General features: G+C 40.4%; 1 protein-coding gene across 1 annotated transcript in view; it reads right to left on the reverse strand.

Moving 5' to 3' along the window:
* Positions 1-25974, reverse strand: part of PCYT1B (phosphate cytidylyltransferase 1B, choline) — a 142375-nt gene that overhangs the window by 98997 nt on the left and 17404 nt on the right. The window contains exon 2 of the mRNA XM_061178834.1: positions 10049-10148. Coding sequence (XP_061034817.1) covers positions 10049-10148 — 100 coding nt within the window. The remainder of the gene's footprint in view (positions 1-10048; positions 10149-25974) is intronic.

The following is a 25974-nucleotide window of genomic DNA, read 5'->3' on the forward strand; positions in this document are numbered from 1 at the left end:
GGACACCCTATGCCAAACAACTAGCAAGACAGGAACACAGCCCCACCCATTAGCAGAGAGGCTGCCTAAAATCATAATAAGGCCACAGACACCCCAAAACACACCACCAGACGTGGACCTGCCCACCAGAAGGACAAGATCCAGCCTCATCCACCAGAACACAGGCGCTAGTCCGCTCCACCAGGAAGCCTACACAACCCACTGAACCAACCTTAGCCACTGGGGACAGATACCAAAAACAACGGGAACTACGAACCTGCAGCCTGCAAAAAGGAGACCCCAAACACAGTAAGATAAGCAAAATGAGAAGACAGAAAAACACACAGCAGATGAAGGAGCAAGGCAAAAACCCACCAGACCTAACAAATGAAGAGGAAATAGGCAGGCTACCTGAAAAAGAATTCAGAATAATGATAGTAAAGATGATCCAAAATCTTGGAAATAGAATAGACAAAATGCAAGAAACATTTAACAAGGACCTAGAAGAACTAAAGAGGAACCAAGCAACGATGAAAAACACAATAAATGAAATTAAAAATACTCTAGAAGGGATCAATAGCAGAATAACTGAGGCAGAAGAACGGATAAGTGACCTGGAAGATAAAATAGTGGAAATAACTACTGCAGACCAGAATAAAGAAAAAAAGAATGAAAAGAACTGAAGACAGTCTCAGAGACCTCTGGGACAACATTAAACACACCAACATTCGAATTATAGGGGTCCCAGAAGAAGAAGAGAAAAAGAAAGGGACTGAGAAAATATTTGAAGAGATTATAGTTGAAAACTTCCCTAAGATGGGAAAGGAAATAGTTAATCAAGTCCTAGAAGCACAGAGAGTCCCATACAGGATAAATCCAAGGAGAAATATGCCAAGACACATATTAATCAAACTATCAAAAATTAAATATAAAGAAAACATATTAAAAGCAGCAAGGGAAAAACAACAAATAACACACAAGGGAATCCCCATAAGGTTAAGAGCTGATCTTTCAGCAGAAACTCTGCAAGCCAGAAGGGAGTGGCAGAACATATTTAAAGTGATGAAGGAGAAAAACCTACAACCAAGATTACTCTACCCAGCAAGGATCTCATTCAGATTTGATGGAGAAATTAAAACCTTTACAGACAAGCAAAAGCTGAGAGAGTTCAGCACCACCAAACCAGCTTTACAACAAATGCTAAAGGAACTTCTGTAGGCAAGAAACACAAGAGAAGGAAAACACCTACAATAACAAACCCAAAACATTTAAGAAAATGGGAATAGGAACATACATATCGATAATTACCTTAAATGTAAATGGATTAAATGCTCCCACCAAAAGACACAGACTGGCTGAATGGATACAAAAACAAGACCCGTATATATGCTGTCTACAAGAGACCCACTTCAGACCTAGGGACACATACAGACTGAAAGTGAGGGGATGGAAAAAGATATTCCATGCAAATGGAAATCAAAAGAAAGCTGGAGTAGCAATTCTCATATCAGACAAAATAGACTTTAAAATAAAGACTATTACAAGAGACAAAGAAGGACACTACATAATGATCAAGGGATCGATCCAAGAAGAAGATATAACAATTGTAAATATTTATGCACCCAACATAGGAGCACCTCAATACATAAGGCAAATACTAACAGCCATAAAAGGGGAAATCGACAGTAACACAATCATAGTAGGGGACTTTAACACCCCACTTTCACCAATGGACAGATCATCGAAAATGAAAATAAATAAGGAAACACAAGCTTTAAATGATACATTAAACAAGACGGACTTAATTGATATTTATAGGACATTCCACCCCAAAACAACAGAATACACATTTTTCTCAAGTGCTCATGGAACATTCTCCAGGATAGATCATATCTTGGGTCACAAATCAAGCCTTGGTAAATTTAAGAAAATTGAAATCGTATCAAGTATCTTTTCCGACCACAACGCTATGAGATTAGATATCAATTACAAGAAAAGAGCTGTAAAAAATACAAACACATGGAGGCTACACAATACACTACTTAATAACGAAGTGATCACTGAAGAAATCAAAGGGGAAATCAAAAAATACCTAGAAACAAATGACAATGGAGACACGACGACCCAAAACCTATGGGATGCAGCAAAAGCAGTTCTAAGAGGGAAGTTTATAGCAATACAAGCCTACCTCAAGAAACAAGAAACATCTCGAATAAACAACCTAACCTTGCACCTAAAGCAATTAGAGAAAGAAGAACAAAAAAACCCCAAAGTTAGCAGAAGGAAATAAATCATAAAGATCAGATCAGAAATAAATGAAAAAGAAATAAAGGAAATGATAGCAAAGATCAATAAAACTAAAAGCTGGTTCTTTGAGAAGATAAACAAAATTGATAAACCATTAGCCAGACTCATCAAGAAAAACAGGGAGAGGACTCAAATCAATAGAATTAGAAATGAAAAAGGAGAAGTAACAACTGACACTGCAGAAATACAAACGATCATGAGAGATTACTACAAGCAACTCTGTGCCAATAAAATGGACAACCTGGAAGAAATGGACAAATTCTTAGAAATGCACAAACTGCCGAGACTGAACCAGGAAGAAATAGAAAATATGAACAGACCAATCACAAGTAATGAAATTGAAACTGTGATTAAAAATCTTCCAACAAACAAAAGCCCAGGACCAGATGGCTTCACAGGCGAATTCTATCAAACATTTAGAGAAGAGTTAACACCTATCCTTCTCAAACTCTTCCAAAATATTGCAGAGGGAGGAACACTCCCAAACTCATTCTACAAAGCCACCATCACCCTGATACCAAAACCAGACAAAGATGTCACAAAGAAAGAAAACTACAGGCCAATATCACTGATGAACATAGATGCAAAAATCCTCAACAAAATACTAGCAAACAGAATCCAACAGCACATTAAAAGGATCATACACCATGATCAAGTGGGGTTTATCCCAGGAATGCAAGGATTCTTCGATATACGCAAATCAATCAATGTGATACACCATATTAACAAATTGAAGGAGAAAAACCATATGATCATCTCAATAGATGCAGAGAAAGCTTTTGACAAAATTCAACACCCATTTATGATAAAAGCCCTGCAGAAAGTAGGCATGGGGGAACTTTCCTCAACATAATAAAGGCCATATATGACAAACCCACAGCCAACATCGTCCTCAATGGTGAAAAACTGAAACCATTTCCACTAAGATCAGGAACAAGACAAGGTTACCCACTCTCACCACTATTATTCAACATAGTTTTGGAAGTCTTAGCCACAGCAATCAGAGAAGAAAAGGAAATAAAAGGAATCCAAATCGGAAAAGAAGAAGTAAAGCTGTCACTGTTTGCAGATGACATGATACTATACATAGAGAATCCTAAAGATGCTACCAGAAAACTACTAGAGCTAATCAATGAATTTGGTAAAGTAGCAGGATACAAAATTAATGCACAGAAATCTCTTCCATTCCGATACGCTAATGATGAAAAATCTGAAAGTGAAATTAAGAAAACACTCCCATTTACCATTGCAACAAAAAGAATAAAATATCTAGGAATAAACCTACCTAAGGAGACAAAAGACCTGTATGCAGAAAATTATAAGACACCGATGAAAGAAATTAAAGATGATACAAATAGATGGAGAGATATACCATGTTCCTGGATTGGAAGAATCAACATTGTGAAAATGACTCTACTACCCAAAGCAATCTACAGATTCAATGCAATCCCTATCAAACTACCACTGGCATTTTTCACAGAACTAGAACAAAAAATTTCACAATTTGTATGGAAACACAAAAGACCCCGAATAGCCAAAGCAATCTTGAGAACGAAAAATGGAGCTGGAGGAATCAGGCTCCCTGACTTCAGACTATACTACAAAGCTACAGTAATCAAGACAGTTTGGTACTGGCACAAAAACAGAAACATAAATCAATGGAACAGGATAGAAAGCCCAGAGATCAACCCACGCACATATGGTCAGCTTATCTTTGATAAAGGAGACAAGCATATACAGTGGAGAAAAGACAGCCTCTTCAATAAGTGGTGCTGGGAAAACTGGACAGGTACATGTAAAAGTATGAAATTAGAACACTCCCTGACACCATACACAAAAATAAACTCAAAATGGATTAAAGACCTAAATGTAAGGCCAGACACTATCAAACTCTTAGAGGAAAACATAGGCAGAACACTGTATGACATAAATCACAGCAAGATCCTTTTTGACCCACCTCCTAGAGAAATGGAAATAAAAACAAAAATAAACAAATGGGACCTAATGAAACTTAAAAGCTTTTGCACAGCAAAGGAAACCATAAACAAGACGAAAAGACAACCCTCACAATGGGAGAAAATATTTGCAAATGAAGCAACTGACAAAGGATTAATCTCCAAGATTTACAAGCAGCTCATGCAGCTCAATAACAAAAAAACAAACAACCCAATCCAAAAATGGGCAGAAGACCTAAATAGACATTTCTCCAAAGAAGATATACAGATTGCCAACAGACACATGAAGGAATGCTCAACATCATTAATCATTAGAGAAATGCAAATCAAAACTACAATGAGATATCATCTCACACCGGTCAGATTGGCCATCATCAAAAAATCTAGAAACAATAAATGCTGGAGAGGGTGTGGAGAAAAGGGAACACTCTTGCACTGTTGGTGGGAATGTAAATTGATACAGCCACTATGGAGAACAGTATGGAGGTTCCTTAAAAAACTACAAATAGAACTACCATACGACCCAGCAATCCCACTACTGGGCATATACCCTGAGAAAACCATAGTTCAAAAAGAGTCATGTACCAAAATGTTCATTGCAGCTCTATTTACAATAGCCAGGACATGGACGCCACCTAAGTGTCCATCAACAGATGAATGGATAAAGAAGATGTGGCACATATATACAATGGAATATTACTCAGCCATAAAAAGAAATGAAATGGAGGTATTTGTAATGAGGTGGATGGAGTTACAGTCTGTCATACAGAGTGAAGTAAGTCAGAAAGAGAAAAACAAATACAGTATGCTAACACATATATATGGAATCTAAGGGGAAAAAAAAAAAGGCCATGAAGAACCTAGTGGGAAGACGGGAATAAAGACACAGACCTACTAGAGAATGGACTTGAGGATATGGGGAGGGGGAAGGGTGAGATGTGACAGGGTGAGAGAGTGTCATGGACATATATACACTACCAAATGTACAATAGCTAGCTAGTGGGAAGCAGCCACATAGCACAGGGAGATCTGCTCGGTGCTTTGTGACCACCTAGAGGGGTGGGATGGGGAGGGTGGGAGGGAGGGAGATGCAAGAGGGAAGAGATATGGGAACATATGTATATGTATAACTGATTCACTTTGTTATAAAGCAGAAACTAACACACCACTGTAAAGCAATTATACTCCAATAAAGATGTTTAAAAAAAAAAAAGAGTCATGTACCACAATGTTCATTGCAGCACTATTTACAACAGCCAACAGTTACACTTAAGCAGTGGTTCTTGCAGTGTCGTCCCAGGACAGGCAGCATCAGCATCACCTGGGAACTTGTTAGACATGCAAATGCTTGAGCCCCACACAGACCTACTGAATCAGAAACTCTGGGGATGGAGTCCAGCACTCAGTTTTAGCAAGGCCTCCAGGGGATTCTAAGCAAGTTAAAGTTTGAGGACCACTGCTGTAATAAAACAGAGATTATCAGAGTGTGGTCTAAGACGAATATGTGCCTTGTAAGTAATCAAAGAACCAACTTCTTGTCACATTTTAACACTGATGTTAGAAGTTCTAAATAAAGGAATTTCTAACAGAAGTTCCCTTGGCCAGATGCCCACCAACATCCCAAATTCTCCTGGATAACTTCCCAGTGTCATCACCTGAGATAAGAGGGGAGAATTTCTGAGAATAGTAGTTCACCTTTGCTCCATCTCATCCCTCCTGTAGTGACCTGTGCTCCCCAGAGCCCACCACACAGGTATTTCAATATGCACCACCATCTTATTCTAGCTAGATTCTCGGGCTTTAAACCGCGTGGCGGTTAGGCAGCCTACAGGTGCCCGATCTCACCCAAGCAGCCTGCATCAGGTCAAACTCTCTCTGATTCTATCTCCAAATGATGAGCTCCTTCTGTTGTCCCAAACTTTCATTCATTCGTTTGTTCATTCAGTCATTCACTCACAAAGTATTTACTGAGCATACAGTACTTCTCTAGGTGCTGGTGAAACAGCAGTGGGCATGCAGACAGCCCCACCACTACAGAAGATCACAGCTTCCATCTGTCTTGTTCACACAACTGCCACCCTCCGGTTCGAAGTCTGAGCGTGTTCTCATTGAGCTCCATGGGCTGCTGTGGCACGTGCTCCACAGCGCAATCCGCTGTAGTGGACAAAGCAGGGGTATGAGGTGAAAGGGACTTGAGATCGAATCCCAGCTCTACCCAGTCAGCTAGGACATTTGACAAACTATTTTTCAGTTCTCCAAGTCTCATTTGCCTTGTCGGCAAATACCCACCTCACCCAGTTTTTGCAAAGACTAAATAGAGTACATACAGGGCATAGCGCCCAGCAGATGGAGAGTAAGTTCAAATCCCCTTTCCTTTCCCTTAGAAAAGTAGGATCCTTTTCTGTTCAGGTCTAAAGCTCATCCTTTAACTTGAGGTCAAATCTGCTCTCTTCATAACCACCTGGACTTTCACTGCATCTTTTAGATTTATTGCTGGGTCACCGTTTCTCAGGGTATGATCTGTAGACCACCAACTTCAGAATCACCTGGGCTATTTGTTAAAAATGTAGATGCCTGGGCCCCATCCCAGATTTAGGGGTGGGGGAGAGCGAGCAAAACATCTGCTTCTTACAAACTTACCAGGTGATTCTTTGCATGCTGGTTTAGCTGCTCTCAACTACCTCCTCAAGCCTCTTCTTGCCTTTCTCACAAGAAGTCTCTACAAAGCTTACTAACTCTGCCTGCTCTGCTCCTCACTTCACTCCCACCAAGCTATTATTAAAGGGGAAGCAGAGTGTCATGGCCAACAGATCAAGCTCAAGCACATACAGGTTTGAGATCTAATCCCAGCTTTACCACTTACCAATAGTTCTGAAAACGTGGTCCCCCAGCAGCAGCCTCACCTGGGAACTTCTTAGAGATGCAAATTCTTGGGCCTCACCCCAGTTGGACTGTATCAGGGAGTAAGGCCCAGCCACCTGTGTTTTAACAAGCCTTCTAGGTTATTCTGAGGCAGATTCAAATGTGAGAACCACTGCCACTTACTAGTTAAATGATCTTCTGCAGATTCACAGCTTCTCTAAAGCCTTCATTTCCTCATCTGTGAAATATTAAAAGTACCAACCACATAGAGCTGTGACAGTGAAATGACAATACAGATAAAGAATTTAGTACATAGCAAGCACTTAATAAATACCTGCTGTTATTATCAAGCAAACTGTCCTTTGTCCCATGGACTCTATTACATTTGGGGTGTTTGGTTTTTTGCAATGGTGAGTAGAAACCATCAAATTATGCCATCTTAAATGGCTCAAGGCTTACCTGCTGGACTAGTCTTATTTTTCACTCCATCCCAATCAACTGGAACGCCACTCATTTATTCCCTATCTCTGTGCCCTCGCTGTTCCTGTCCCACTTGCCCAGAATACCCTTCCATTTTCTGCCCACAAAGTACAAATCTTACTTCTCCCAAAAGGGTCAGCTCAGGTCTGGGACCAGGTCTTGCCTGACTGCTCAAAGCCAAATGAATCTGCCCTTCTTAAAACTGTCAGTTATCATCTGTGCTGCAGGATTTAACCCCTAAGCACATGCATGCATGCTACTGGTGGGTGTTTATGTCCTATCTAGCTGTCTCGTCTCTTTAATTATAGTGAAAGCTCTTGGGAAACAGAGATGGTACCTTATAGTTCTTTTTAAATCTCTTCGCTCACCATCTCTGGTATAGGCTAAAGGATTGAATGAATAAATTCCTCAAGCAGAGCCCAGGCACTTTAATTTAAGGCACACTTGGAGAAACTGTTTTAAAACACAGACTTTGGAATTCGGACTATACTACAAAGCTACAGTAATCAAGACAGTATGGTACTGGCACAAAAACAGAAATGTAGATCAATGGAACAGGATAGAAAGCCCAGAGATAAACCCACGCACATATGGTCACCTTATCTTTGATAAAGGAGACAAGAGTATACAATGGAGAAAAGACAGCCTCTTCAATAAGTGGTGCTGGGAAAACTGGACAGGTACATGTAAAAGAATGAAATTAGAACACTCCCTAACACCATACACAAAAATAAACTCAAAATGGATTAAAGACCTAAATGTAAGGCCAGACACTATCAAACTCTTAGAGGAAAACATAGGCAGAACACTGTATGACATAAAATACAGCAAGATCCTTTTTGACCCACCTCCTAGAGAAATGGAAATAAAAACAAAAGTAAACAAATGGGACCTAATGAAATTTACAAGCTTTTGCACAGCAAAGGAAACCATAAACAAGACGAAAAGACAACCCTCAGAATGGGAGAAACTATTTGCAAATGAAGCAACTGACAAAGGATTAATCTCCAAAATTTACAAGCAGCTCATGCAGCTCAATATCAAGAAAACAAACAACCCAATCCAAAAATGGGCAGAAGACCTAAATAGACATTTCTCCAAAGAAGATATACAGATGGCCAACAAACACATGAAAGGATGCTCAACATCACTAATCATTAGAGAAATGCAAATCAAAACTACAATGAGGTATCACCTCACACCAGTCAGAATGGCCATCATCAAAAAAATCTACAAACAATAAATGCTGCAGAGGGTGTGGAGAAAAGGGAACTCTCTTGCACTGCTGGTGGGAATGTAAATTGATACATCCACTATGGAGAACAGTATGGAGGTTCTTTAAAAAACTAAAAATAGAACTACCATATGACCCAGCAATCCCACTACTGGGCATATACCCTGAGAAAACCGTAATTCAAAAAGAGTCACGTACCACAATGTTCATTGCAGCACTATTTACAGTAGCCAGGACATGGAAGCAACCTAAGTGTCCATTGACAGATGAATGGATAAAGAAGATGTGGCACATATATACAATGGAATATTACTCAGCCATAAGAAGAAATGAAATTGAGTTATTTGTAGTGAGGTGGATGGACCTAGAGTCTGTCGTACGGAGTGAAGTCAGAAAGAGAAAAACAAATACCGTATGCTAACACACATACATGGAATCTAAAAAAAAAATGGTTCTCATGAACCTAGGGGAAGGACAGGAATAAAGACACAGACGTAGAGAATGGACTTGAGGACACGGGGAGAGGGAAGGGTAACTGGGACGAAGTAAGAGAGTGGCATGGACATATATACACGACCAAATGTAAAACAGATAGCTAGTGGGAAGTAGCTGCATAGCACAGGGAGATCAGCTCGGTGCTTTGCGACCACCTAGAGGGGTGGGATAGGGAGGGTGGGAGGGAGATGCAAGAGGGAGGGGATATGGGCATATATGTATGCATATAGCTGACTCACTTTGCTATACAGAAGAAACCAACACAACACTGTAAAGCAATTATACTCCAATAAAGATGTTAAAAAAAAACACCGATTTTTAAGAATGATAATAATTACAGTAGCATAGGTTTGTCTACGACTTCACAGTTTAAAAAAAAATGCTATGATATTTTTAACGCAATCTAGTTGTCACAAAAACCTTGTGAAGCAGGTACCATTGGCCCTGTTTGCACATGAGGAAACAGATTCAGATTGTTCTCATGACTCGCCCAAGGCAGTAGAATGACTAAATGGCAGCGCTTGGGCGCCAACTCCCGTATCCCGCGGCAGCTTTCCCTTGGCTACTTTGCTTGGTCCAGTTTATCGCCGTCGGTGTTTACCCTTCTTGCATTGTGCTGTCATCTCTAAATTCATCTCTCCAATTCAAAGCCAGTGCTGCTCAAATAATGATGGCCTTTCTGCCACTTGAGAAGTCAGGACAGGGCCCGTCCGGAGAACAAGAAGTATAGCCTCACCTGGTGTTCCTAAGCGGGCCTGAGCAATGGTCAGTTTCTCATGGGGTGCTTGGCACTGGCAGCTGGTTTCATCTGCAAATGGGGCAGGTGCAGTCAGGGTCTAGAAGGGAAAAAGAGAAAGGGAATATAGTCTGACAAACTTTCCTTTGGCACTAACTTCCCCTGAAGTTTTATTTCTGTTGGCTACGCGCGTGTGATTAAGAAGATATCTGCTGAGTCTTTTGAAGAAATATTGTACTGTTAGAAATAAAAACGGACGCTGTCACTGAAACCTTTTTTTTTGAATGATGCTTCAGAAATAAGAGCTCTTCAGTGTGTACTATCTGCCAGGTACCAGATGTGGTGCTCTGGACACGTTCTCTCTCCCAGGCCCCACGATGGCTAGGTACTGCTCTCCTCCTATAGGCATTCTATCCTTCTACAGTGCAGGATAATACCATCTCTATATCACAGAAAAGGAAACTGAGGCTTAGCAGGATTAAGAAATATGCTAAGTCATGCCCCGGAAAGTCACAATGCTCAGCTTTGAGCATTTTACCAACAACGAGGGCAGACTTCAAACATTCAGACTTACCCACACCCGGGGGTACTCGGCTGGAAGGAATGCCATAGTCAGGAGTGTGGCAGACATCTGTATTTCACACACAGCGGCCTGGCCAATCACAAACTCTGACGTCTCTTTAGCGCAAAGGCCAAAGCCGTTATCTGTGCCCGGGGCGGGGTGGGGGGTGCGGTGTGGAGGGGGGTGCCTAAAAGCACAGCATTTCTGGCGGGCTGCAGATAACTGCTCCTCTGGTAGCTCCCACAGCCACCAACGGCTGGAGGCCCCGCCCCAGGCAGCTTGCGCTGGGGCTCTGGGGAGCGCTGTCAGAGAGATGTAGTCACTTGGAAGCTTGCCCAGGAAGTGGCTCTGCATTTTTGAGTCAGCCTCTTAAAATGAAAACCTCACTCTCTCTAGACAGGGGAAGACAAAGCGAGCAGCACTTCTGTAAACAGGGCAAATGCAATCCCGAATCTATTTGTAGTCTTTGAACCATGCCCTTACCGTGGTCATCGCTACATCATCTTTAATATTTTTAAAGCTGAAGGTGACGAGTCACTGTGAACATACTGTTGCATGCATACTCATATTGTTGCATGAATTATTTCTTAGAGGTAGACACAGGTGTTCCTTAACTTGGGAAGACTCGACTGAAGAATGATCCACATATGTGACGGGGGGCTGTGGCCCACTTCTGCCATTCATTTACTCATTCACTCATTCACTCACTCAGTCATTCACTCATTCAAATATATGTCAGGCAGTATCTTAGAACTGAGGATAGAAGCACGGATAAGACCAGTCCCTATCCTGGAGTAGCCCCCATTCTCCTCTGCCCTGCCAAGAAGCCGTCCTGCCCTGTGCCCACCCTCTCCCTACTGTAGCACCTTCCACCCTGGGAGCTGGAGTCCTGTCCCAGAGTTCTTTGGAGACCTCCCAGTTGCCTGAGACTTTCTTAAGCCCCACCCTCCCATTCGGGACTCTGAAAGCAAACCAAGACTTGAGACATGGATTCTGGAAATTTGAGTCTGTTATTGGTTCTCTTTCACATACTGTAAGGTGACCTTGTGGGCTGTGATGGGCTGGAGCAGTGTTTGTGATGTAGCAAAGGGGTGCAGGTGCAGTCAGAAGAGCAGAGGCTCTGTAGCCACAAAATGGGGGTTCAAATTCTCTTTCCAGCACTTAAAGGCTGTGTGTTCTAATTTGGCTCTCCTAGTTGAAAGGAACTGATACTAGGGACTTCCCTGGCGGTCCAGTGGTTAAGACTCTGCCTTTCCAATGCAGGGGGCGCGGATTCAATCCCTGGTTGGGTAACTAAGATCCCACATGCTGCGTGGCATGGCCAAAAAATAAAAATAAAATAAAATAAAATAAAATAAGTAGAAGGTAGAAGAAAGAAACTTAAAAATAAATAAAATTTTTTTAAAAAGAAAGGAACTGATACTAAACGTAGCTCAAGAGATGAAGGATTATTTTACGGCTACCCTGGCACAGAAACTGTGGGGAAAAAAGGAGGAAAGGGGCAGTGGATTAGCCCCAGAGCGCTCTGCATCAACCTGGCTGCTCCCACTCTGATTACTCTATGTCCTTCTACTACGTTAAAGTCTCTGCCTTCTCCTCCCTGATAAACTTCAGCTTGAACATGGCCCATTACAGCTTCCTCAGCCTCGCTTCCCCAGATTCATTCAGCAACTTTGGGTTGAGCCTTTCAGCCCCAGTTCCTGCTCCTACCAACTTTCTGCTTCTTTCCATGTTTCCCAATTCAAATTCCTAAAGGAAGATCAGATTGGCCAAGCTCATCTTTTCAAACCAGGCCACAACCAGGATTGGCTGGCACTGAGTCAGGTGCCACCTGGGGCCCACCGGCTGTAGCTGGTGAGGGGAGGAGGAGTGGCAAGGAAGGTCATGGGTGGCATGTCACTGCTTCTTTAGCAGGGGCTGCCTTTGGGGCAAGAAATGTATCTGACTTTGTGTGTTCTTGAAAGGAAGCTCCTCAACTTAGTTGAAACTCAGTTTTATCTGTAAAATCGGTACTTATCTTGTAGGGCTGTTGTGAAAAATAGGGATCATTATGTAAAGTAGCTGGTACTCAATGACTTGGAGCAATTTTTAGTGCTTCTATTAGTGTTCATTATTATATGTCATAATATATAGTACTATATATTATGATAATTATATCTATTGTGTAGTCCCCCATTGAAACAAGCAAACTGACTCTTGATTGAACTTCTAGGACACAACCCAAATAGGTAAATGAATTGGCAGATGGGGTTAGCTTATATTAATGACTGATTAACCTTTAATCTATGTGGGCAGTGACTCTTTTTCACATGATCTGAAATAAATTACTAATTGGAGGTCTTTTATGTGCTAGTCACAAACTTTATTAAAGATATAAGGTGTTAAAAAAAAAGGCCATGAAGAACCTAGTGGCAAGACGGGAATAAAGACACAGACCTACTAGAGAATGGACTTGAGGATATGGGGAGGGGGAAGGGTGAGATGTGACAGGGTGAGAGAGTGTCATGGGCATATATACACTACCAGATGTACAATAGATAGCTAGTGGGAAGCAGCCACATAGCACAGGGAGATCAGCTCGGTGCTTTGTGACCACCTAGAGGGGTGGGATGGGGAGAGTGGGAGGGAGGGAGATGCAAGAGGGAAGAGATATGGGAACATATGTATATGTATAACTGATTCACTTTGTTATAAAGCAGAAACTAACACACCATTGTAAAGCAATTATACTTCAATAAAGATGTTTTAAAAAAAAAAATCAAAATAAAGAACTCAAAAGTGGAGTCGGCTGGTATAAAGATGGTGAGGAGAAGTAAACCTATATGATTTAAGAGTTGATTCTTCAATTAATATTATGAAACATGACGCATTTGTCTAATATAATTCTTGAAAGAGAATGTATGAGCTATCAAGTATTTTATTAATTTAGTTATAAAATACTAGATTATTCTAACAAAACTGGAAATCCAAGTTGACAAGAAAGAGGGTATGTGAAATTCTTCCCCATCTACCAAAAGAATTAATAACTTGTGAAACTTTCTTGAAATAGATATAAGAATGTGAATGAAAATGTATTTTCTAAAGATGCAAAGATAACCAGTAGTAGAATAGACATTTGTTGTATAACTTTCTATGGGAAAACGATTTTTAAAAGTCTAACAATACTGTGAAATAAGTTTTTAAAGAACTAAGACGCATTAAAACAGAAATAATTAAAAAAAAAAAAAAGATATAAGGTGTTGCCATTTTCCAAGAAAGCTGTATTCTAGAGGGTGTGAAATCTGGTAATTAAAGTTGTAAAGCAACAGTAGTTACTCAAAGGTGAAAAAAGGTTTATATGCACTGTGCGTTTTGTTCTTAATTATCGTGGCCTAGAAGTAGGAAAATGGGAGAAGCAAAGAGATGGAAAGCAGAGAGTATTCCTAAGTGTCCTTGTGAGTCTGTATCATTAACAGCAGTTGACATGGAGAAGGGGTATTTCTTGTTATGTACAAGGCACTGTGCTTAGAATGGGGAGAATGTAAAAATAAATGAGTCACAGCCTTGTTCTCTAGAACACTGCCTTCCAAAATGAGGCAGAATACTTCCTGAGCTGAGATTCAAGCTCTGCATTCAGGAAGACTTTGGTTAAGGCCCAGCTACCATCAACCAGCCCTGTGATCGGAGACAGTATTTCTTCAGCCTAAACTTCCCAGTACTCCTCCTCCTCTGAGCCAGAGCAAAGCATTTGATTTAGAAGGAATTCTATGCTACGAAGTTGTCTCCTCCACCTACAAAGGGCAGACCAACCTCAGGGCAATGGGATTAAGAGAGCCAGAGGCTCCAGAGAGGGACAGGGACTGGTCCAACCTGGCCTCCAGGCTCTATACCAGCCTGCAGGGGACCCAGGCCCTCATCTATTCCTCACCGTTTGCCAGAGCTGGAATGGTTGCAGGGATCCTCTCGTCTAGGCCCTACATAAGACATAAAACTGAGGCCCAATAACGTAACGTAAAAATCTTTAAGTGCCTACTTAGTGCCATGTATCCGTCTATATGCTATCAAATGTATTAGCTCATTTAATTTATACCGCAACTCTGCGAGGCAGGTACTGCCTCCACTGAACTGTAAAGGACCTGTCTTCAACAGTGACACCACGTGGCACCAAGAAGCAACAGCAGTGGTAGATCCCTCAGACTCAGGTACCTTTTTGGCTTCCTTTGAACTGAGGATACGCTAGGATTCTTAGACAGTTAGGATAAAGGGGCCTCAAAAAGGAGATACTGAACTTCCTGCTAATTAGAAAAGTGAGGGGGGCAAACAATTAATTGAAAAAACAAAAGCATGGGACTATATTTTTACTCAGACTTAGTGAAGTAGGTCAGATGACTTACATATAAACAAGCCTCAACTTAGACTCCAAATCACCAGATCACATAGTCGAGTGTTTACTAGCACATGCTATGTGTTTCATATGATGCTAGATGTTTATAGGGTGGATAAGTCAGGGAAGGAAATAAGAAAGGGAAAAACAGAATTGGCTCTGGGGCAGCAATCCTCAAAGGCGAAAGGTGGCCTGTTTAGAATGGGAGGAGGTATTAGTTTAAAAAGGCATATTCAATTTTTAGTAATTTTATATATGGGGAGAAAACTCTACCCTTTTCAACCTACAAGTCATAGAAATTAAGCCTCTTGACTGGTAGAGATCATCAGAGGATAGACTATGCCCCCCTAGGAAGCCATATTCCAAATTTGGGGATAGAGAGGCCCATGAAATTTTTATGTTTACTAGAAGAGAGTGAGGATTTTAAAGGGTTAAGAAGCCCTGGCCGGGACTTCCCTGGTGGTCCAGTGGTTAAGACTCCGAGCTCCCAGTGCAGGAGGCACAGGTTCAATCCCTAGTTGGGGAACTAAGATCCCACATGCTACAGGGCGCAGCCAAAAAAAAGCCCTGGCCCAGAGCCCTGGACCTCACATGTACAAAGCCCTTGCCAGGCCACAGACTTGGCACTAGACTGCAATAAAAATTCTTTCTACCTAAATTAAGATTTCACAACACCCAGTCATTGCATGTGAACATGTTGCCTATTTGTCACGTAAGTTCTGGTTATGTAAACGACATGGTAGTACCATACCAAAGCCATATACCCATTGAGCTTTTAAAGGGGGAAGATTAGATACTGGGCATTTCATTTGCAGAATATGTTCAACTGGACATTGTCAAATATTTACTTAAAACAAAAGGTATTAGGCACTATATAAAATATACAATACAAACATGACTTGAGTGCAAAAATGGTCGGCAGAACCTCTACTTATGCAATAGGCATCCCTGACTGACGACTGGATCAATCAGACAGCAAGCTAATCAACCAAGCAGAACTTAGCAAAGTACTGCTGATGGTGACAGGCCAACTGCAGAGCTGCTTGTTTAAGCTAAGTTATTTATTTATTTATTTATTTATTTATTTATTTATTTATTTATGGCTGAGTTGGGTCTTTGTTGCCGCGCACGGGCTTTCTCTAGTTGTGGCACGCAGGCTTCGCATCGTGGTGGCTTCTCTTGTTGCAGAGCACGGGCTCTAGGCATGCGGGTTTCGGTAGTTACAGCACATGGGCTCAGTAGTTGTGGCTCGCGGGCTCTAGAGCACAGGCTCATTAGTTGTGGTGCACGGGCTTAGTTGCTCCACGGCATGTAGGATCCTCCCGGACCAGGCTCCAACCCATGTCCCCTGCATTGACAGGAGGATTCTTAACCACTGCACCACCAGCGAAGCCCCAAAGCTAACCTCTTTTTAACTACAGTGAGGCTCTCCAGTCAGACAGGCCTGAGTTCAAATCCTACTTCCATAAATCAATGGCCATTTGATTGTTTTTAAATAAGTTTTAAAATATTTATTTATTTATTTATTTATTTATTTTTGGCTGCGTTGGGTCTTCGTTGCTGCGTGCAGGCTTTCTCTAGTTGCGGCAAGCGGGGGCTACTCTTCGTTGCAGTGCATGGCCTTCTCATTGCGGTGGTTTCTCTTGTTGCAGAGCATGGGCTCTAGGCGCGCAGGCTTCAGTAGTTGTAGCACGTGAGTTCAGTAGTTGTGGCTCCCGGGCCTATAGCGCAGGCTCAGTAGTTGTGGCGCACGGGCTTAGTTGCTCCGCGGCATGTGGGATCTTCCCGGACCAGGGCTGGAACCCATGTCCCCTGCATTGGCAGGCGGATTCTTAACCAGTGCGCCACCAGGGAAGCCCCAGCCATTTGATTTTCTAAATTTGAGTTTTAGAAAACTGCTGGTTCTCAACCTCTCTAACCTTCAGTATCCTCATCTATAAAAGGACGATAATAAAATGATCTATCTCATGAAGCTGCTGTGAGGAGTAAATGAAATGACATATGTGTGATTAATATCTTCCTTCTGCCTCTCCAGAATCTACTTTTTCCTCCCCTTCTCTACTCCTCTCTGTATGGCTTTCTGTATGGACTGCACCAATGAGTTCCCTTGCCTTCCCGCTTCCAGTTGGGTTGGGTCCATGGGAAGCATGCAAAACGCTGGAGGGTAGGACAAGAATGAGCTCAGGATACTCATCTCCCTGGCATCCTCCCTGATAGGAAGCAGTATGCTGGTTCTGCCCTTTTACCAAAAGCCACAGCTCCATGAGGTTCTGGTAACCACATTCTCCCCCTGCCCCTTCATGCCTAGGGGTGGCAACCCCCAAGTGTCCCTAGGCCTCAGGTACCATACTATGCCTTGAGGTTTCCTTAAACTCTGCCCATGTCTTTGTAAATGGTCCCTTTGTTAACCTCTCTTCAAATTTCCCCTTTAGAGAAAGCCGTCTACGTCTCGACAAGGACTTGACTGATACAGTACATATAATAGTCTGATGCCAGGCTCAGTAAATTTAGCTAGCAAATGGTGATGAGGCATGTTAGAAGCACAGAAATCAATTGAAAAGTGTATTACCCATAGTTAATAAAGCCATAACTGTCTCAAGAATGTCTTCCAGTTGGAAAGACTTTTACAACGACAGAACATTTTAGTCAGGATATGCAAGAGACAAGAGCAGGACTTCGGAAAGAATCTACTTCTCCCATGGAGGGCTTTTGCTTCAGGACGGGCCAGCTTTAGAACTGCAAAATCAGAAACACGAAAAGATGGCACAAAACTCTTCCCTCAGTCTCATGCTGTCAGGTCTGTATTTACCTGTCACTGAATATATTTTTTTAAGGCCTGATTTTATTTGGGATCAGAATATTAGTCTTTTGAAAATAGAGAGGAAAGGAAAAGTAGATCTCAGAGTTGACCAGAGGCCCAACACATATGAATCACTGGAGTCTTGGACTGTGTTATTGACGACGTAGAATCTCAGATCAGGCAGCTGGTGCAAAGCCTCGACAGATGCCAGTGGAGCAGAGGAAAAGGAGACCCAGTACACGGCTCAGCACCAAGAAATATCCATTTTTCATTTAGCTAAGTATGGTACGCACATATTATGAAGTAATAGGCACCATTAAAAACAGCAAGACAGATACATCTGCACAGACAGGGAACGATTTCTAAGACATTCTGTTCAAGGCAAAAAGCAAGTCACAAAACAATATGTCTACTATGCATACATGTTATATAGTACGATGTCATTTATGGTTAAAGAGAGAGAGAACTAGGTAATTGTGTAGAAACAGTTTAGAACTGTGTTGTCCAATGCCTAGCATTAACTGTATTAGCAATTTAAATTCAAGTTATGATTAATTAAATTTAAATAAAACAAGTCAGTTTCTCAGTCCCACTAGCCACATTTCAAATGCTCAATAACCATGTGTGGCTAGTGGCTACTGTATTATCACAGATATAGAACATTCCAATCATCACAGAAAGTTCTATTGGACAGCACTGGCCTAGAAAAATACACAACAAATTTTCAACTGGAGTTACCTCTGGGGAAGAAGATAGCATCAGGAGAAGAGACGAAAGAATGTTTTCATTGTTTACTCTGTATATATCTCTTATTTTGTTTACTTTTTACCATGAGAATACATTCATACAATGTATCTAATTTAAAAATAAATTTAAAGAAATATTTCCTCCCCTGTGAATTCAGAGATGCAGGAAATATAACCAAGGATCAAGTGTCTTGAATGTAAGGGGGAAAAGCTATTTAACAGGAAATGAGTACTTTAAAAAATAACAAGTATTATCCATAAACTCACTGTTAAATGACATTATTCCCAGGTATGTGGAACGTTTAAAACTCATTTGAGCTTTTAAAAACCATTTAAGTTGTCTTCAGGCTTCCCTGGTGGCGCAGTGGTTAAGAATCCACCTGTCAATGCAGGGGACACAGGTTCGAGCCCTGGTCTGGGAAGATCCCACACGCCGTGGAGCAACTAAGCCCGTGCGCCACAACTACTGAGCCCACATGCCACAACTACTGAAGCCTGCGCACCTAGAGCCCACGCTCCGCAACAAGAGAAGCTACCACAATGAGAAGCCAGCACACTGCAATGAAGAGTAGCCCCTGCTTGCCGCAACTAGAGAAAGCCGGCACGCAGCAATGAAGACCCAGTGCAGCCTAAAATAAATAAATTTTTAAAATAATAATAAAAAAAATAAATTGTCTTCATAGTATCCACCCATCATTTATTTTTCCAACAAACACTACTTGAGTGCTTGCTGTATTCCAGGCATTATTTTAGGTTCTGAGGATACATAGGGGAACAAAACAGGAAAAAAAAAAAAACCAGAAAAAAATCCTGCCCTTGTGATGCTTAAAGATGATAAACAACAAAAAAAGATTGTAAAACGTGTGGTATGTTAAAAGGAGATAAGTGCTATAGGAAAAAAATAAGGCAACGAAGGGAGAAAGGGAGTTAGGGGGTATAACTGTAAATAGGATAGTTAAGGAAGTTGATATATGTGTAAATATATAAAGGATCAATTGAGCCATGTGGTAAAAGAACACTCCAGGCATAGAAAACAGCAAGTGCAAAGGCCCTGAGGCAGGAGCATGCCTGGCTTCTACCAGGAATAACAAGAAGGCCAGTATGCCTGGAGGAAGTGAGCAAAAAAGTAGTAGGAAATACAGCCAGAGAGGTGAGGCTGAAGGAAGGCGATGGAAGGCACCCAGCAGTGTGGGGTTTTTAGGATGCTATAAAGACTGGCTTTCACTCTGAGGAGATGGGAACCATTAGCAAGTTTTGAACAGAGAGTGATATGATCTATTTAGTTTTAACAGGACCACCTGGCTGCTATATTGAGCACAAACTACAAGTCGTCAAAGGTAAAAGCAAGAAAACCCCTGAGACATCTGGTATCATAACCATGCAAGAGTAGATGGAGGCTGGGGCCAGGGTGAAGGATGGCAGTAGAAGTGGTAAGAAGTGGTCAGATTCTGGATAGATTCTCAATAAATAAAATTTGGAATTGATTGGATGTAGCGTGTGAAAGAATGAGAGGACAGGATAACGCCAAAGTTACTGGCCTGCAGAACTGGAAAGATGGCGTTGCCATTCCCTACGATGAGGAGGACACTGGAAGCGTAGGTTTGAGGGTGGGAGGGACAGGATGGGGAGATCAACAATTCCATTTTTGAACCCACACTTTTATATAGATTTGTTTAATCTACAACAAATGAGGCAAGAATATACAATGGGGAAAAGACAACATCTTTAATAAACGGTATTGGGAAAACTGGACAGCTACATGCAAAAGAATCAAACTGGACTACTCTCTCACACCATACAGAAAAATAAATTCAAAATGGATTAAAGTCTTAAATGTAAGACCTGAAACCATAAGACTTGTACTAGAAAACACAGGCAGTACGCTCTTTGACATTAATCTTAGTAGTATTTGGGTTGGGGGGATATGTCTTCTCAGGCAAGGGAAACAAAAGCAAAAATAAACAAATGGGACGACATCACACTAAACAGCTTTTGCACAGTGAGGGAAACTATCAACAAAATGAAAAGATCACCTACTGAATGGGAGAAGATATTTGCAAATGATATATCAAATAAGGGGTTAATATCCAAAATACACAAAGAACTCATACAACTCAACATCAAAAGAACAAACAACCCAATTAAAAAATGGCAGAGGATCTGAATAGACATTTTTCCAAAGAAGACATTCAGATGGCCAACAGGCACATAAAAAGATGCTCAACATCACTAATCATCAAGGAAATGCACATCAAAACCACAATGAGACATCACCTTACACCTGTCAGAATGGCTATCATCAAAAAGAAAAAGAACTAACATGTGTTGGCAAAAATGTGGAGAAAAGGGAATGCTTGTGCACTGTTGGTGGGAATGTAAGTTGGTGTAGCCACTATGGAAAACAGTATGGGGGTTCCTCAAAAAATTAAAAATAGAACTACTATATGATCCAGCAGTTCCACTTCTGGGTATATATTCAAAGAAAACAAAAACTAATTAGAAAAGGTATACAGACCCCTATGTTCATTGCAGCCTTATTTACAATAGCCAAGATACATAAGCAACCTAAGGGACCATCAATAGATGAATGGATAAAGAAGATGTGGTATGTGTGTATACATGTAAATATATATAATATAAATATATGTGTATACATATATACACATATATGTGTATACATACACACACACACATACGCATACACAATGGAATATTACTCAGTCATAAAAAAAGAATGAAATCTTGCCATCTGCGACAACATGGATGGATCTAGAAGGTTTTATGCTAAGTGAAATAAGTCAGACAGGGAAAGACAAATACTGTATGATTTCACTTATATATGGAATTTTAAAAACAAATGAACAAACATAACAAAACAGAGTTATAGATACACAGAACAAACAGGTGGTTGCCAAAGGAGAGGGGTGTGAGGGGAGGAAAGAAATAGGTGAGGGAGATTAAGAGGTACAAACTTCCAGTTGCAAAATAAATGAGTCATGGATATGAAATGTACAGTGTGGGGAATATAGTTAATAACTTCAATATCTTTCTATGTTGACATATCATAACTAGACAGTGGTGATCATTCTGAAATGTATAGAGATATCGAATCACTACATTGTGTAACAGGAACATAGTGTTGTAGGTCAATTATCCTTCAAAAACAAATAAACAAACTCATAGAAAAAGAGATCAGATTTGGTGTTACCAGCGGTGGGGGCGGGGGTGGAGGGGGAAATTGGATGAAGGGGGTCAAAAGGTACAAAGATATAAGATAAGTAAGTATTAGGGATGTAATGTACAACGTGATAAATATAATTAACACTGCTGTATGTTATATATGAAACTTAGGAGAGTAAATCCTAGGAGTTCTCAACACAAGGAAAAAATTTTTTTCTATTTCTTTAATTTTGTATCTATCTATAGGAGATGACGAATGTTCACTAAACCTATTGTGATCATCATTTCATAACGTATGTAAGTCAAATCATTATGCTGTACACCTTAAACTTATAGTGCTATATGTCAAGTATATCTCAATAAAACTGGAAGGAAAAAATAAAATTTCACACATTTGATTTGACATGCCTATTAGATCTCCAAGTGGAGATGTCAGGTAGGCAGTTGGTTGTACAAGTCTGGAGTCTGGGACAGAGGACTAAGCTAGCAATACAGGCTAAGAAGCAATCAGAATATAAACGATATTTAAAACCACTAGACTAGATTCATTAATTCAGCTAAGGGGGTGAGTGCAGGTTGAAGAGAGGTCCTGGTGGGCAGATGAGGAAACAATGTATATTTATGGCCTGTCTCCCCCAACTACTATGGAAACTCCAAGAAACAGGGACCAAGTCTGCTCTATTCACTTTTATATCCCTACTACCTAAGGCAGTACCTGGCGTATAAAATGTCCTCAATAAATATGTGTTGAATGGGGGAATTTAAAGTCACTGGAGAGAGAATGATTATTGATAAAAGAACTAGAGAGAGAATGATTATGGATGAAGATTATTGATAAAGATTAAACTCACATAATAAAAAAAAATACACTTATCAATGTTCCATAACTTTTTTTATCATCATGATATATACTACTAGGAACTTGAGAAAATAAAGAGAGGAAGGCAACACTTGTAAGAATTCTGCTTGCCAAATACAATCATTGTTAACATTTTCTACATTTCTTTTTCAAGCTTTCTGATAGGTTATATATACATTTTAACAACTTTGGAATCTTACTGCATGGACAGTTTTTTTCACTCAATACATTATGATTATTTTATCATATCATTTAAATAGTATTCAACTTCATTTTTTTTTTATTAATAGACTATTTTTTAAAGCAGTTTTAGGTTCACAGCAAAATGAGCAGAAGGTACAGATATTTCGCATGGAACTCTCACTAATTTTAATAGTTATAAAACGTTCCACCAAATAGAAAAACCATAATTTCTTTAAGTACTTCTCTGTTGTTGAATATTAAGTTGCTTATATTTTACTAATATAAATAACCTTCTAGACATAATTTTGAACCTCTGATTATTTCCGTAGGATAGGAGTTGAATTACTTAGATCAGGGGTATGAACATTTTAAAGATGAATATTTAAAGAACACTTTAACATATATGGGCAAATTACCTTCTCCAAAAGCTGCATCACTTATACTCACATAACAGTGTATGAAGGCACCTATCTTGCTGCCATCTCACTGGCATTCAGTATTATCTTTGTCAATTTTATAGATCAAAAATGGCATCACGGACTTCCCTGGTGGCGCAGTGGTTAAGAATCCACCTGCCAATGCAGGGGACACGGGTTTGAGCCCTGCTCCGGGAAGATCCCACATGCCGCGGAGCAACCAAGCCCATGCGCCACAACTACTGAGCCTGTGCTCTAGAGCTCGCAAGCCACAACTACTGAGCCCGTGTGCCACAACTACTGAAGCCTGCGTGCCTAGAGCCCGTGCTCCGCAACAAGAGAAGCCACTGCACTGAGAAACCCGCGCACTGCAACAAAGAGTAGCCCCTGCTCTCCGCAACTAGAGAAAGCCCGCGTGCAGCAACGAAGACCCAACACAGTCACAAATAAATAAGCAAAAACAAATTTTTTTTTAAATGGCATCACGCTGTTTCAATTTGAATTATTTTGATTACAAGAAAGAGCGAACATTTTTCAAATGTTTATTAGTCATTTGTATTTTCCTCTGAGAATAATCTGTCCTTTGCTCATTTTTCTATTATTGAGAATAAGTATTTTGAAGTTAGTTAAAAGCAAAACAATAGTAGTCTAAAAATTATCTTAAATATCTTTTTAAAAAAACACATATTCCAACTTTATCTAGAGTCCCCTCACAAGAATTCCATTTTTTAAAACAATGTGTAAACACCCACATCTAGGTCAGGCTAGTAATTACTGCCCTTCCAGCTATCAGGGATCAGAATTTTATTATGAATTTTATTATACCCTTAAAACACTGACCATCCATAATCTGTAACTTCCCCTACGTGCCCACCTTCCAAACCCCACAGCAGTGGATTTCAAACAGCTGGAAGACTCTTAGTACTACAAATAATACCACATTGCATTGATACTAAAATGTACATTTTCCCCCCACATTTGAACATGTCTGAGATTAGAAGGGGTCTTGCAATAAATGACTTAAAATCCATGTTGGCCATTTTCTGACACTTTAACACCTCTGAAAGGGAAGCGTGTCTTACAATTAATGACTTCTTAAAATTAAGAAGTGCATAGATGCTACGAACAATAGAAAATAATCACCTTTACCTAGAGATAAAAATTCCATACACTAAATCAATTTTTTCTTAGGTAATTGAGCTCAAGACGTTTACAATGAGTATCAATAATAATCTTATTTCTTATTCATCTCCACCTCCTTCCTCATAGGACTTGAGGTGACTTTTAAAAAAATGAAAGTTGGGACTTCCCTGGTGGTCCAGTGGTTAAGACCCCATGCTTCCACTGCAGGGGTGCGGATGTGATCCCTGGTCGGGGAACTAAGATTCCACATGCCGTGCAGTGTGGCCAAGAAATTTTAAAAGAAAAAAGAAAGAAAGAAAGATAAAGACAATTTAACTATAAAAGCCATCATAAAAAATTTTTAAAAAATAAAATAATGGAAGTTTAAAATAATAGTTGCAACATGTGGGTGAGGATGGAAACAGGGGTTTTGAAAAAAGGCCCAGGGTGAAATGAGCACACAGGAATGTCTATCATGGTCCTCTATATTTCAGGGGGCAGGGCACAAAAATGGCTTTAAGCTCCCAGCAGTCAAAGCAAAGAGGAAGACAAAGTTAATATTCTCTTTAGGCAAAACCCAAAAGAGATACTGAGGAGAAGCACAGCATTTCCTGATGCCAAGTTTTTATTGAAATTCCTCCCATGGTGCCTTTATAAGGGGCATGTTGGGTGATGCCATAGCGACACCAACATATTCAATGACATCCTCCTGATAAAGACAATCCTGTTTTTTATGTTTGTCTCTGTAGCACCCTCCCTGTAAGGCAGAGCCCCAGAACCAAAAAGCAGTTCAAAAAAGCATTTCTACAAGGGGTCAAACATGCAGTCTGAGAATGCAATTCTCTCACTCATGGATGGATCCAAGGGCAAGATTTAAAATATGGAGACCAGGGTTTTCTAACGTGGGATGTGCAAAACAATCCATTAGAGAGCAACACTTGTGTCTAAATTTATTTTTTCATGTTAAAAAACAAGAAAGGAAGGATTACTAACAACCAACTATAATTTCCAAAATTACCCTGGTGCCCCATCTCTGTCAACATAAAGTCTACAAGGTGTTCCAAAGGAAGAATGCAAGTCGTTACAATAGAGAAGGGTGGCCTGGGTCCCCTGATATTTTCATTTACTTTCGGCTTACTGCAGTAAAATACAGTTCACCTGGGCCTATATGAGTGCCTTTGTGGATTATATTACCTAGTTTTAACTAAACCAATGCTCACAAGATCAGCAGGTGGCTTAAAACGTTTCCTGCAATGAAATAGGAAAGTAAAGATACCATAAGCACAAACTAACACGAAAAAAGTGGCCAAGCTGACCCTTCTACCCTTTGTATAAGTTCTGCACCAGCCACATTATCAGGTGTGAACAATGATGGCCTCATTAGATTTGACAAAAAGAGAGGTGAATCGAAAATGATCGCAAAGAAGACTATTTGAAATATGTGCTATTAGCATTAAACTTCACCTGGAGCATATATTGTACCTTGAGATATTAGCTAATGATGGTATGAAGCTATTGTAATTACCATGATACTTAAAAATGAAGCATTCAGAACATGCAGACAAATCTCTTTGATTTTTTCAGCAACATTTCAAGATGCGATACTCAATCCTGTACTTCACAAAATAACGTTCTATGTAATGATAAATGTTTAGAAGCCTTTTTTGAGTTGCTACAATTCAATAGAGAAAAACC

Source organism: Eubalaena glacialis, chromosome X, assembly GCF_028564815.1.
Source record: "Eubalaena glacialis isolate mEubGla1 chromosome X, mEubGla1.1.hap2.+ XY, whole genome shotgun sequence".
NCBI classification, from domain to species: domain Eukaryota; kingdom Metazoa; phylum Chordata; class Mammalia; order Artiodactyla; family Balaenidae; genus Eubalaena; species Eubalaena glacialis.